The sequence below is a fragment of the Nilaparvata lugens genome, chromosome 3 (genome assembly GCF_014356525.2).
Source record: "Nilaparvata lugens isolate BPH chromosome 3, ASM1435652v1, whole genome shotgun sequence".
Lineage (NCBI taxonomy): Eukaryota > Metazoa > Arthropoda > Insecta > Hemiptera > Delphacidae > Nilaparvata > Nilaparvata lugens.
This window is the reverse complement of record NC_052506.1, coordinates 4,400,521-4,413,448: the sequence shown is the minus strand read 5'-3', so window position 1 is coordinate 4,413,448 and position 12,928 is coordinate 4,400,521. Positions and strand designations below refer to the sequence as shown.

The window sequence follows — 12,928 nt, the reverse complement described above, 5'->3', positions numbered from 1 at the left end:
GTTTTGTGTGAAAAATACACAAAACTAGATCTTGATTTTGTATGTTGTTTGTTGAAAATATCAGCATAAATTGCAGCATTATCAGGATAAATGCTACTTTTTGGAAGATGAGCATGTGCCGTTGCCTAATTTTGCGGTACAAATATATGCTCATCATAAAAACTAAATTGGCTGTGTGGCATGTCTTCTTGGCACATATAGAACATTATTATTTTTTTTTAATTATGTACGGGGAACGTGGACTGACTTAATTAATTTCGCTGATTCTACAGTATTACAGAGTTTATTTTTTTACAGTATTCTTTTAGTATTACAGATATGGCTCAACTTACACTCACGCGACTCAGGTCGAGAAGAGACTCGACTTTAGTCGAGAGCATGTGTTTTTACTTTCCTTGCCCTATTACCATAGGTAAGGAAAGTATTGCTTTCCGAAAAAAATTAAGGTACCCCAATTTCTAAATTTCTATACGTTTCAAGGTCCCCTGAGTCCAAAAAAGTGGTTTTTGGGTATTAGTCTATATATATATTATATGTGTGTGTGTGTGTGTGTGTGTGTGTGTGTGTGTGTGTGTGTGTGTGTGTGTGTGTATGAGTGTATGTGCGTCTGTGTACACGATATCTCATCTCCCAATTAACGTAATGACTTGAAATTTGGAACTTTAGGTCCTTACACTATTAGGATCCGACACGAACAAATTCGATTAAATGCAATTCAAGATGGCGGCTAGAATGGCAAAAATGTTGTCAAAAACAGGGGTTTTCGCGATTTTCTCGAAAACAGCTCCAACGATTTCGATTAAAGTTATACCTGAAATAGTCATCGATAAGCTCTATCAACTGCCACAAGTCCCATATCTGTAAAAATTTCAGGAGCTCCGCCCCATCTATGCAAAGTTTTATTTTAGATTCTCAATTATCAGGCTCCAGGTACAATTTAAACAAAAAATTCCGAGTGGAAAAGATTGAGCATGAGCCAAAAAAGTGGTTTTTGGGTATTGGTCTGTATGTGTGTGTGTGTGTGTGTGTGTGTGTGTGTATGAGTGTATGTGCGTCTGTGTACACGATATCTCATCTCCCAATTAACGTAATGACTTGAAATTTGGAACTTTAGGTCCTCACACTATAAGGATCCGACACGAACAATTTCGATCAAATGCAATTCAAGATGGCGGCAAAAATGGCGGAAATGTTGTCAAAAACAGGGTTTTTCGCTATTTTCTCGAAAATGGCTCCAACGATTTTGATCAAATTCATACCTAAAATAGTCATTGATAAGCTATATCATCTGCCACAAGTCCCATATCTGTAAAAATTTCAAGAGCTCCGCCCCATCTATGCAAAGTTTGATTTTAGATTCTCAATTATCAGGCTCCAGGTACAATTTAAACAAAAAATTCCGAGTGGAAAAGATTGAGCATGAGCCAAAAAAGTGGTTTTTGGGTATTGGTCTGTATGTGTGTGTGTGTGTGTGTGTGTGTGTGTGTGTGTATGAGTGTATGTGCGTCTGTGTACACGATATCTCATCTCCCAATTAACGTAATGACTTGAAATTTGGAACTTTAGGTCCTCACACTATAAGGATCCGACACGAACAATTTCGATCAAATGCAATTCAAGATGGCGGCAAAAATGGCGGAAATGTTGTCAAAAACAGGGTTTTTCGCTATTTTCTCGAAAATGGCTCCAACGATTTTGATCAAATTCATACCTAAAATAGTCATTGATAAGCTATATCATCTGCCACAAGTCCCATATCTGTAAAAATTTCAAGAGCTCCGCCCCATCTATGCAAAGTTTTTTTTTAGATTTCCAATTATCAGGTCTCATATATAATTTAAACGAAAAATTTTGAGTGGAAAAGATTTAGCATGAAAATCTCTTCAATTGATGTCCAGTAACATTTTCACCTAAAATTGATAATTAGCTTGAAATTTGAGAAAATGTGATTTTCAATCGCAGACTGTTGGCAACTGTTGATTCTATTGAATCATTCACTATGAAGAGATAGCAGATCTCGTGTGTATCCAGCGTTATTGTCCTGTCACCAGCTAGCTCAGATCTGTGTTTATAAGTAGACTTGAGATGCGCGGGAACACTAGCGTCAGGGGATCAATTTTCATAACGGTAAGGAAAGTTGTGTGAGTGCGCCACACCAGATTTTTAAAATTGTGACGTCGCGGAGACTAGAATCGACTAGTCTGAGTGTCACCATTTGGGAACACATGCTCTCGACTAGGGTCGAGTCTCTTCTCGACCTCAGTCGCATAAGTGTGAGTTGAGCCTAAGGCACATGATTTCAGCCAATGTACCTAGAATTGTAGGTACTGTACCTTGATTCAAATGGATAAAACACAACATAATATATGTTGAATATCATTCAATTTATAAAAACTATATTAACTCGCTCCCGTAATGAGTCATTCAGCCTGTCTATTGTCTGTCTATAACGTGTACGTGTATGACAGGCTGAATGACGTTAACGGAAGCGAGTTAATATAGTTTTTATAAATTGAATAATATTTAACATATTATGTTGTGTTTTATTCAGTTTGAATCAAGGTACAGTACCTACAATTCTAGGTACATTGGCTGAAATCATGTGATAATACTACTTGTGATAGCTGTTGCTATGTCGTAGCAAATATGCTATATCGAATTATTATTTTGTTAAAGGGTTAAATTTGTGAGTAGAAGCTACTAATTAGTGTTCACTAACACTTGACTATGTAGCTACTTATTTATTTCATTTTTGTATCATTAAGCTATGGTCATTTTACAGGTGATTTTCGAAATCAGATTTTTGTATTAGGCCCAACTCCCTTTGTCTTTGTTATTCTGCCTGATCGGGCACAGATGGGATCAATAACCACTTGATTTATGGATGTACTCCAGTTTTTACCCTTAAAAATCAGTATTTGACCTTGAAGTTGCCGAATTTGTGTTTTTTTTTGGGTGAATGAACTCTCAATCTTGTACACTTGATCACTTGAATGATTTCTGAACCCAAGCAAAATTCACACATTCAACAGGTGGCCGATTTGAAGCTTCCCCCACTCCATCGTTTCCATTGCTAGTCACGCCCTTTTATATTTTTATGCACATTCAACATGTAGGTTTTTTACTTTCCTTGCCCCATTACCATAGGTATGGAAAGTATTGCTTTCAGAAAAAAATTAATGTACCCAAATTTCTAAATTTCTATACGTTTCAAGGCCCCCTGAGTCCAAACAAAAAAGTGGTTTTTGGGTATTGGTCTGTATGTGTGTGTGTGTATGAGTGTATGTGCGTCTGTGTACACGATATCTCATCTCCCAATCAACGGAATGACTTGAAATTTGAAACTTGAGGTCCTTCCCCTATAAGGATCCGACACGAACAATTTCGAACAAATCCAATCCAAGATGGCGGCTAAAATGGCGAAAATGTTGTCAAAAACAGGGTTTTTCGCGATTTTCTCGAAAACGGCTCCAACGATTTTGATCAAATTTATACCAAAAATAGTCATTGATAAGCTCTATCAACTGCCACAAGTCTCCTATCTGTGAAAATTCCAGGAGCTTCGCCACATCAATGGCATCAATGCAAAGTGTGATTTAAGATTCCCGATTATCAGGCTTCAGATACAATTTAAACAGAACATTCCAATTGGAAAAGATTGAGCATAAAAATCTCTACAATTAATGCTCAGTGACATTTTCACCTAAAATTGGAAATAAGCTCGAAATTCGAGAAAATGTGTTTATTCAATAAAGCAAACTGTTGGCAACTGTTGATTCTATTCAATCATTCACTATGAAGAGATTGCAGACTACGTGTGTCTCCAGTGTTATTGTCCTGTCACCAGCTGGCAGTTCTTTGAATAGTAGACTTGGAATGCGCATGTAAACTTGCGTCAGGTGATAAATTATTATAACGGCAAGGAAAGTTGTGTGAGTGCGCCACACCAGATTTTTGATACAGTTTTCTACTTTTGGCTTGGCCCCTATGGAATTTCTTCTATTTTCAATGGTTTAAGTACTTGAGACACATCTTGCTCCATCTGCTGATATGTTGAACATGTTACAAATTCATACATGTTACAATTCAAGCCTATTAATAGGGGTATTCACAATGTTGGAGTTAGTCGAGCTATCCGCTAACTCCAGCTATTAGCTAAGTATGTGTTAACTCAATGCTATAGTGGTACGTTAGAAAAAATAAACAGACGAGATAGCAGATAGTGCAGGTTTGAGTCCGCTATCTCCAGCTATCTCTGTCATATGTTTAACGGCAGTCATATGTTTATAATCTTACTTTTGAGTTATAATAGACTTTGAGTTACACAAATTATCCGCTTGGATCGCTGCAGTCAGCTAATAGCAGATGGTTTTAGATGGGACGTTCACAATCCAGAGTTATCAAATAGCAATTTAGCTGGATAAAACAACATTGTGAATACCCCTTATTAGTATCTTTGAATGTTAAGATCACTGAAACTTTGATTTGAGAAATTAATGTGCGGGTCTCGCCATTAATTTTCTTTTGAAATTCTGTATCGAAAAAATGTTTCATATGTCTCACGTTCCCATTTAAAAAATAAGTTGGATTAAAAATGAAGCTGAATTTGAAATGAAGTTGGTTCCACATGACTGATCCAAGATGGTGGACAAAAGTTTTGAAGCGATGGAAAGTGTTTTTTTTTTCAAATGGAATAGGATCTCCATGGAGCCTACTGTCATATCATACTTGTAGAAGAAAAATATTATGCTGTTTCCATAATTATTATCACCAACTCTGTATAAATATACAAGTTTCGGATTTCAGAGATCAATAAAACAGTTCATGAACGAGTTCTTCAACAACCCAGGGGGTCACTAATTAAGATAATCATCAAAATGCTTTAACTTGTACAATATCGTGTAGGTGAGATTTTATTAAATCAACTATCAGCTTATTCTATTGCATTTTTTGAAGCCTGCATACATTCAAACTAGTTCAACGATGATGATAATTGTATTTTTGTCATAGTCATTCAATTTCAGCTGTTTTTCATGCATGAAATCAATCCAGTAAACAGCTGTTTGCAGAACAAATAAGTATATGATTCTCATTACAGCATACTCTTCTGTAATGGAACCTTATGTTTTCTTCACAGTCGTGTACAAAGACCTTAAAGAGATATAGACCCACAATGCCTATGCCTTCACAATGATAGCTCTTACTTGAAATTGAAGGCCGCCATTGGGGTATTTTAGCACGAGATATTATATATTATTTATTTGTAATACAATAGATCACAAAGGCATTGGTGGCATTGGTATATAATAATCTTATGGGTTGCCACCTCAATGGCGGATTTCAATTCCAAGTACGACACTAGCGCTGTATGTGAGTCTATGCATCTTCAAAGGCATCTTTGGTCGTGTATGTCTCCTAGTTCCGGAATAGGAACATCAAAACTGCTACAAAAAACCACCTTCAGCGCTCGAGGTGGAAGTTTTGTCAACTTCCACAAAATTCCTGATTCGGAATTTGTAAACTAGGTTATGTTTATAGAATGCATGTAGTAACGTCAGCACAAGCTGATAATGTTTTCTATTTCTCAATTATTCTTCTTTGGATTATAATGACGAAAAATAGTGTACGTTACTTGGACGTGAATGTCTCATGCAGTGCTCGAATGAAATTCTAGTCTTGGCTAACGCCTTGACTAGAAACATCATTCTCGCCTGCAAAAGGCCCCTTCCCATCCTTGTTACGTTAGATACTATTACAGTATGTGGGATTTCTTCATATTGAGGTAAAATAAGTTATTTCTACTTGTCAATAATTGTCATTGTAGACCCAGTAAGTGGCATGTTATTGCGAGATTAGTATATTGTTGACTCTGTTGTATATCCATACTTTTTCACTGTTAAAATTAAACTTGAATTTTAAAAAACACTTTTGAAGTGAAAATACACTTACTTTTCTAGTGACGATCCAACAACAGGTCGAAACGATCGTCACTACAAAAGTAAGTGTATTTTCACTTCAAAAGTGTTTTTTAAAATTCAAGTTTATATTGTTGAATTTCGTGGATGAAATAAATTGAATAATTAGATTGTAAGAGTGATATTCAATTGAATATTATATTTGTTATATTTATTCTTGTTTGTATTTTTCAGGTACAAGGGGAGAAGCAGAGAGCGAATATCAAAAAAGAGAAAAGAGGATGGCGGGGGTCGAAGATCGGACTACGACACAGGTTCAAATACGCCGTCGCGACGCGCCAGTGGACAAGGCGTCGAGGAATACGGCACAGATCACATCAATTCTTCGGTAATTATCAACCATAGAATTAAAAAAAAATTATGGAGTATCAAAACAATTATGTCTGTAATGGAAGTGATGATAGTCCAACTCTGAGACTCATCTCAAACTTTCAGCACAAGTTGAGTTCGAATTAAAATACTAGTAGTTCTGTGAACAGTAGACCTCGCGCTCAGTTAGTTACATTGACCCAAAGACCTTAAAGATGCATAGACTCACATGCAGCGCTGGTGTCTTACTTGGAATTGAAATCCGCCATTGAGGGGGCAACCCATAAGATTATTACATACCAATGCCACCAATGCCTTTGTGATCTATAGTATTAAAAATAAATGATATATAATATCTCGTGCTAAAATACCCCAATGGCGGCCTTCAATTTCAAGTAAGAGCTATCATTGGGAAGGCATAGGCATTGTGGGTCTATATCTCTTTAAGGTCTTTGCATTGACCTGTTGTTATGTTTTCTTAAAAATGAATGAATAATTTATCAATTTAAAAATTCTAGAAAAATCCTGAATAAACATAGATCTTTCTGTCCTTTCGTACCGTGACGTGTCGTCCCGGAATGTGAGTGTGAGCGCTGTTCTCAGGTCTGGCTGCAACCACGGAATGAACATACCAGTTTGTAGTAGTGCTTCTCTACTCTGTGCTGCAACTATCTACAACGTTGATGGAAAGATACATTTTCAAGATGTTCGATGTTTTTGAACGGGTAGTATCATAGTCCACTAGACAGCTGATTTATGATGAATAATAATTCTAAAGTCTGATTTTTACGGTAATATTGGCGTTCAGATGAGACTTCTTTTCCTTTTGTATTATCCTTTAAATGCAAAATTTTAAATAACCGTATGTATACGTCGACGCGAAATTCAAAAAGGAACATTACCTGTCTAATTTCTTGAAAATCTATTGCTGCGTTTCGCTGTAAACGTGGAACAGAAAAACATAAATATAAACATGTAAACATAAAGAGAATTTCAAAACAGTTGACTTGAATCCTAGAACTCACTTCGCTCGGTCAATAATAATTGACCGAAGCGAAGCTGAGGTCTTAGTTTCGACTCGACTCGCTTTTGTCCGTTTGTTTGTTTGTACCGCAGTTACAGTCGCAGTTATTGTCCGATTTGGATGAAATTTGGTATGCAAGTTCTTTGAAACAAGGCGCAGAGACGTATGTGTAATGATTTTTGATAAGACCTCTGGTTTTTTTGTAATATTTAAAAAAAAGTAGACTGACCTCCATCAAGAAAGGATGAGTCTTTTAAGATACAGCAATTCATTTTCATACTTTTTCGCATTCATTGTTAGGAGCACATGGTGGTCGAGTCGGTTAGACCGTGATTTCTCACACTGTGGGATCTTATTCTAAAAATATATATATCATTATAAAATAAATAATCATGATAAGATATAATAATCAAATCGAATCATCTTATAATTATTACTATTAAATTGATTTATCAAATTAATTGGATGAATTTGAAAAAAAAATATTCATTGTATTAGAGTCCAATATTGCAATTGTAAAGAAAAATTTGTATGTAAAGGTATAAAAGTAATTTTTCCCCTTTTTGTGTAGTTGAGAAGTTGATATTGTGGTAATTATTCACATTAAATTAAAAAGTCTAAAAAATTGTCAAAAACCAAAAATTTATTGATACTTACCGGTTTCGGTAATTACACCATTGCCAATCTCTAATAAACTCTGATAAAGACCGAAACCGGTCTTTCTAAGATCAATAAATCTATGGTTTTTTGACAATTTCTTAATTTTTTCCATTTAAAAGGTATGTATTTGATATAAAGGTACCTCCTTGATAAGTCCGGTGTCCCTGGGAACAATGTCTCTAGCGCTTTCAATGGAGAAAATAATAGATGACATGACTAAATCTTCACAATATACTGTACTTACTATACTGGCCCTTCTCATTAGATTGAAAGTTGTATTCATGAGCGAGGTCTACTGTCCGCATAACTACTAGTTTAATAATATGATAATATGATATATGATAATAATATGATAATATTGTTTGTCATGTGGTGTTTCCAGCGGAGTTCATTGGAATCTGGCGCTATCACAGCGGTGTTGAAGATTCCGGTGCCTTCTTCATCAGGCGGCACAAGCACCTCTTTTGCTGTCAACCTGGATGATTCAGACATTCCCTACATTGAGGACAACCAAGCCGATCGCCAGCACATATCTCTCAGTAAGCCATTTGAACTATATCTCCATAAATAGAAATCGAGCCTCAAATTTTGACATTCAATAACTTTTTATGTGTGAACCGGATTCAATTATTTTTTTAGTTGTGTTCGTTATGTTCAGGACCAGGTTTATGGCCTAATAAGAGAACGTTGAACTTTGTTGCCCATTTTGATTTAGATAAAATTCATGTCAATGGTGATAAATGGGAACAAGTGGCTAGCAGCATAGAGAAACGATAGCATAATTAAATATCCGATGGTACAGGGCGTTTATGTCGCAACTTTTACTGTGAGTGAAACAGTCCTGTGTGATAAGGAGGAGAAAATAAGGGGATTATATGATAAGAAATATAAAAAGGGATGATGAGAGGAGTGATTAAGTATTATAGGAAAAAGAAGAAATGGGGAAAAAGAAAGTAGTTCAAAGTAAAAAGAGTTTGTGGAATGAAGAATACAGTAGTAGACAGAAGAAGAAAGCAGGGGGAAAGGAATGAAGAGAAGAAAAATTATAAGAAAACGATGTATGTCAAACTATACGATAACTGGAACAGTTATTATGCATTTTTTGGACATTATATTATTTTAAATTTCTGTTCACTACTCCTCCTATTTTATGATTTCTTTCTCTTCTTCATTTTTTTATATCTCCCATCTTCCGCTTCTACTCCTATTTATTTCTTAATTCTTCTCAATCTTCCTCTTCTCCTTCATCTCCAGCTTCTTCTCCATCCTCCTATTCTCTCACTAAATTCTCAAATATTCTCCATCCTCTTCTACTCCTCCTCCTTCTACTGCTTCTCCTCCATCCTCGTCTTCTCCTCCTCCCTCTAGTGCTTCTTCTTCATCCACTTCTTCTTCTTCTTCTTCTTCTTCTTCTTCTTCTTCTTCTTCTTCTTCTTCTTCTTCTTCTTCTCCTCCTCCTTCTAGTGCTTCTTCTCCATCCTCTTCTTCTTCTCCTCCTCCTTCTTCATACTCTTCTTCTCCTTCTAGTGCTTCTTCTTCAGAAGGGAATTCTCCATTCATCACTCTTTCCTGTTCTTGTTTTTCAAATTTCAAACTCGAAATTTCCTTTTATGATTTCTGGTTACGTCTGGTGAATCTTTAAATCTGCAGTCACTAACTTAGTTTTTAATACATGTTTCAGAAAATAATATTATGATTACCCCAACACATCATAATTAGGACTAAAATTATTCTTAGCAATCTCTGTATGCATATAATAATAATATGTATATGTGTTGTCAATAATCTCCCCTGGTTGCAATTCATTGTCGATCAGAGAAATTATTAATTCAGAACACTTCCATTATTCATAATTCTTCATGTTATACAGGTATGGTGCGAACAACATCATCCACAGCCAACCAACAGCGCACGCGCAGTCAGTCAGGCGGCTCGGACTCCTCACAGGCATCCACCACGTACACCACACACCACCACCAAATCCATCACCACTACCAGGCCACCCCCACCATGACACCACTCTACGCTGACTCAGCAATCGGCTCCTCGTCCAGTCCACCTCCTCGCAACACACCTCCCTCATCCTCCGGGGTCTACAGCTCTCCTCCCTCATCGTGGGCCTCCTCCTCAACCCCTCCCACCTCACCCACCTCGCCTCCTCCCTCCTACTATGAGGAGGAACCCACCACGGCACGTATCAGCATTCCAACTAAGAAGACAACCCACGACAATGTGAGGACAAATTACGACAATAGTAGGAACCCGACAAGCTTTGACCAATCTAGGAACCCGACAACCTATGACCAATCTAGGACACCGACAAGCTATGACCACACAAAGACAACGACAGACACAGCCAGACAAGTGATTCTGCAGCGGGTTACAGTGAAGTCTACAGGGGAACTACAACATGTGAAATCCAGCTACATACAACCTGTGGGCCTCCATCTACAGGCGACCCCACAAGTCTACGTGCAGCCCAGTACACCTTCCCCACAAGTGTACACAGGGAGCACACCTCAAAGCTACAGTCTACAGTCTTCTGGGTATAGTCCCACTTCGTCACCACAGTATAGTTTGACATCATCAAGCTCCAGTCCCCAACCGGCTCCAAGGCGTAGAAGCGGGGGCACCTTCCAGAGGTTACTGTCCAGTAGCAGCACAGGTAGTACCTCTAGTAACGTGTCGAAAAGTATGAGCTCTTCTGCGATTGGTGGAGGTGGTGTGGAACGGTTGATACCGATCCTAAAAGAAAGTGACCGCAAAATAACCACCAGTATCTCAAGTATAGGTGGCGCGGTTATGCGATCTAAAACAGCTGACATTGAGCGGATGATGAAGTCATCCACCGTTGCTAAGCAACCGACGACAAGTGTCACCAAGAAAAGTGGTGTCGTTTTGGGAGTTGGTGTTGGTAGCACTGATAAGGACGATGATAAGAGGAAGAGAAGGTACACGGATGTGAGACATCAGACCCGGCATATACCGGCTGATTTGGGGGAAGGGGGTAGTGGAGGAGGAGGAGCTGGTGGTGGGGGAAGTAGTGAGCAGAAACGGACTGTGATTTGGAAGAGGGGGCAGATTATAAGCAGTGAGCCAAAGGAGAGGAGAGGCTTCTTGTGAGGCAGGTTTTGAAATTTGAAAGCTAGGAAACTTTTTGAAAAAAAAATTGGAATTGAAGGTAAAGAGAAGACGACTTCATAAATTTATTTTGATGGATGACTAAGTGGGGGGGGGGGTGTGGAGGAGCAGGAACAGGAGGTTAATGGAAAGGAGGAGAAGAATGAAGAGAGAAAATAAATGAATAAGAGAAGGTTTTGAATTTTAAGCAAGGAGAGGACTTCATGAAAAGTATTTGGATAGATGATTGAGGAGAATAGGTTGTGGAACTGTAAGAGAAGGAAACATAGAAGTAGAAGAAGATGGAGAAAGGGAGGGAGACGAGAAAAAGAAGTAGAAAGAAAAGCAGGCCGTTGTGGAAGAATATAATTAATTATATTTTCACTTCTAATTTCAGCTGTAGTTTTCTGTAAAGTCTGAAGTTTTTAGCTTAAAAACTTCTAGTTTCATTCAAAATTTATACTTTTTGAATTATTACTAAGTTACTGTTCTAGATTTTAAACTCTATCAGTTTCTATTTGATTCAAAATTTGCTCGTTCATCTGAGTATTGAAGAGCGTAAATTGTATTTTGAAAAGTGAAAGTGACATAATCAACATTTTGATTTGGACAGTATAGTATAAATTGGAAATGGGACAGTTTTGGGCATGAGCCTGTTGTGCCTTTCCTCATGTTAAGTATGTGTACACAATGTGATAAATAAATAATAATAATTCGATGGAGGAAAAGAGAGAGAAAGAGATTGATTGATTGATGATTTGCCTCTATTAGGGCGGAGTTAGGACTCCTGGTCCTTTCTGCCACACAACCTTCAAGAGAGAGAGAGAGAGAGAGAGAGTGAGTGAGAGAGAGAGAGAGAAAGAGAGAGAGAGAGAGAGAAGGAAGGGAGACAGTTCTTGTGAGGAGGATTTTGGAATTAATGAAGAAAAGAGACTTTTTGAAAATTGTAAGTGAGGAGAACACTTCATGAAAAGTATATTGATAGAAGACTGAGGAGGGCAGGTGGTGGAGGAACTGGAAGAGGAGGTGAAGGAGAAAGAGGATAAGGTGTGGAGGAAGAGTAGGGGGTCGATGAGGGGAAGATGAAGAAGGTGATGAGGAGACTCTTGAGATAAGGGTCTTCGAATTTGTTAGAGAGAGACTTCTTGAAAAGTATCTTAGAGAGAGTATTTTAGTTGAAGGTTGAATAGCCAGAGACTATGAAAACTGTGTGATAATCAAGGATAGACAAATAAAATGAATAAAGTGGATGGAGAAAGAAATGAGGTGGAAAAGGAGAAAGCTAAGAAAGGAGATCTGAATGGAAGGCAATGACTGAGAAAGAAGACACTAACAGAAAGTTTGAGAAAGGGAGAAGAAGATGAAGGGAGAAAATAATAAATGAGGAAGAAAGAAATGGGGTGATAAAGGAGAAAACTAAAAAAAGTGATCTGAATGGAAGGCAATGACTGAGAAAGAAGACACTAACAGAAAGTTTGAGAAAGGGTGAAGAAGATGAAGGGAGAAAATAATATACTATTATTCTCATCTCCCTTTAGATTAAAGATTCATCTCTTAGATTCTCTCAGATTCATCTCTAGTCTATTAAAGGGAGATGAAAATAATAGTCTACTACTGACGCAAAGGTTACGATGGAAATCTGAGAGAGAAAGATGAAGGGTTATAACGAAGTGCAGGGAAGAGGAAGAATAAGGAAGGGATAATGAGGAAGAGAAAGTGGGAGAAGCGGGGAATGAGGAAGTTGGAGAGAATGAGTCAAGAGATGTCGAATGAACCAAAAGCAAAGTATGACAATCAGAATGAATTACGAAAAAAAGAGATGATGAAAGAAAAGAGGACA

The 12,928-nt window shown here is 37.5% G+C and overlaps 1 protein-coding gene across 1 annotated transcript in view; it reads left to right on the top strand.

The window, feature by feature from the left end:
- The window catches only part of LOC111060177, a 75,555-nt gene extending 63,228 nt beyond the window's left edge, over nt 1-12,327 (top strand). The window contains exons 12-14 of the mRNA XM_039422642.1: nt 6,150-6,303; nt 8,351-8,507; nt 9,839-12,327. Coding sequence (XP_039278576.1) covers nt 6,150-6,303; nt 8,351-8,507; nt 9,839-11,091 — 1,564 coding nt within the window. The 3' untranslated portion in view covers nt 11,092-12,327. The remainder of the gene's footprint in view (nt 1-6,149; nt 6,304-8,350; nt 8,508-9,838) is intronic.
- Nucleotides 12,328-12,928: the final 601 nt, after the last annotated feature.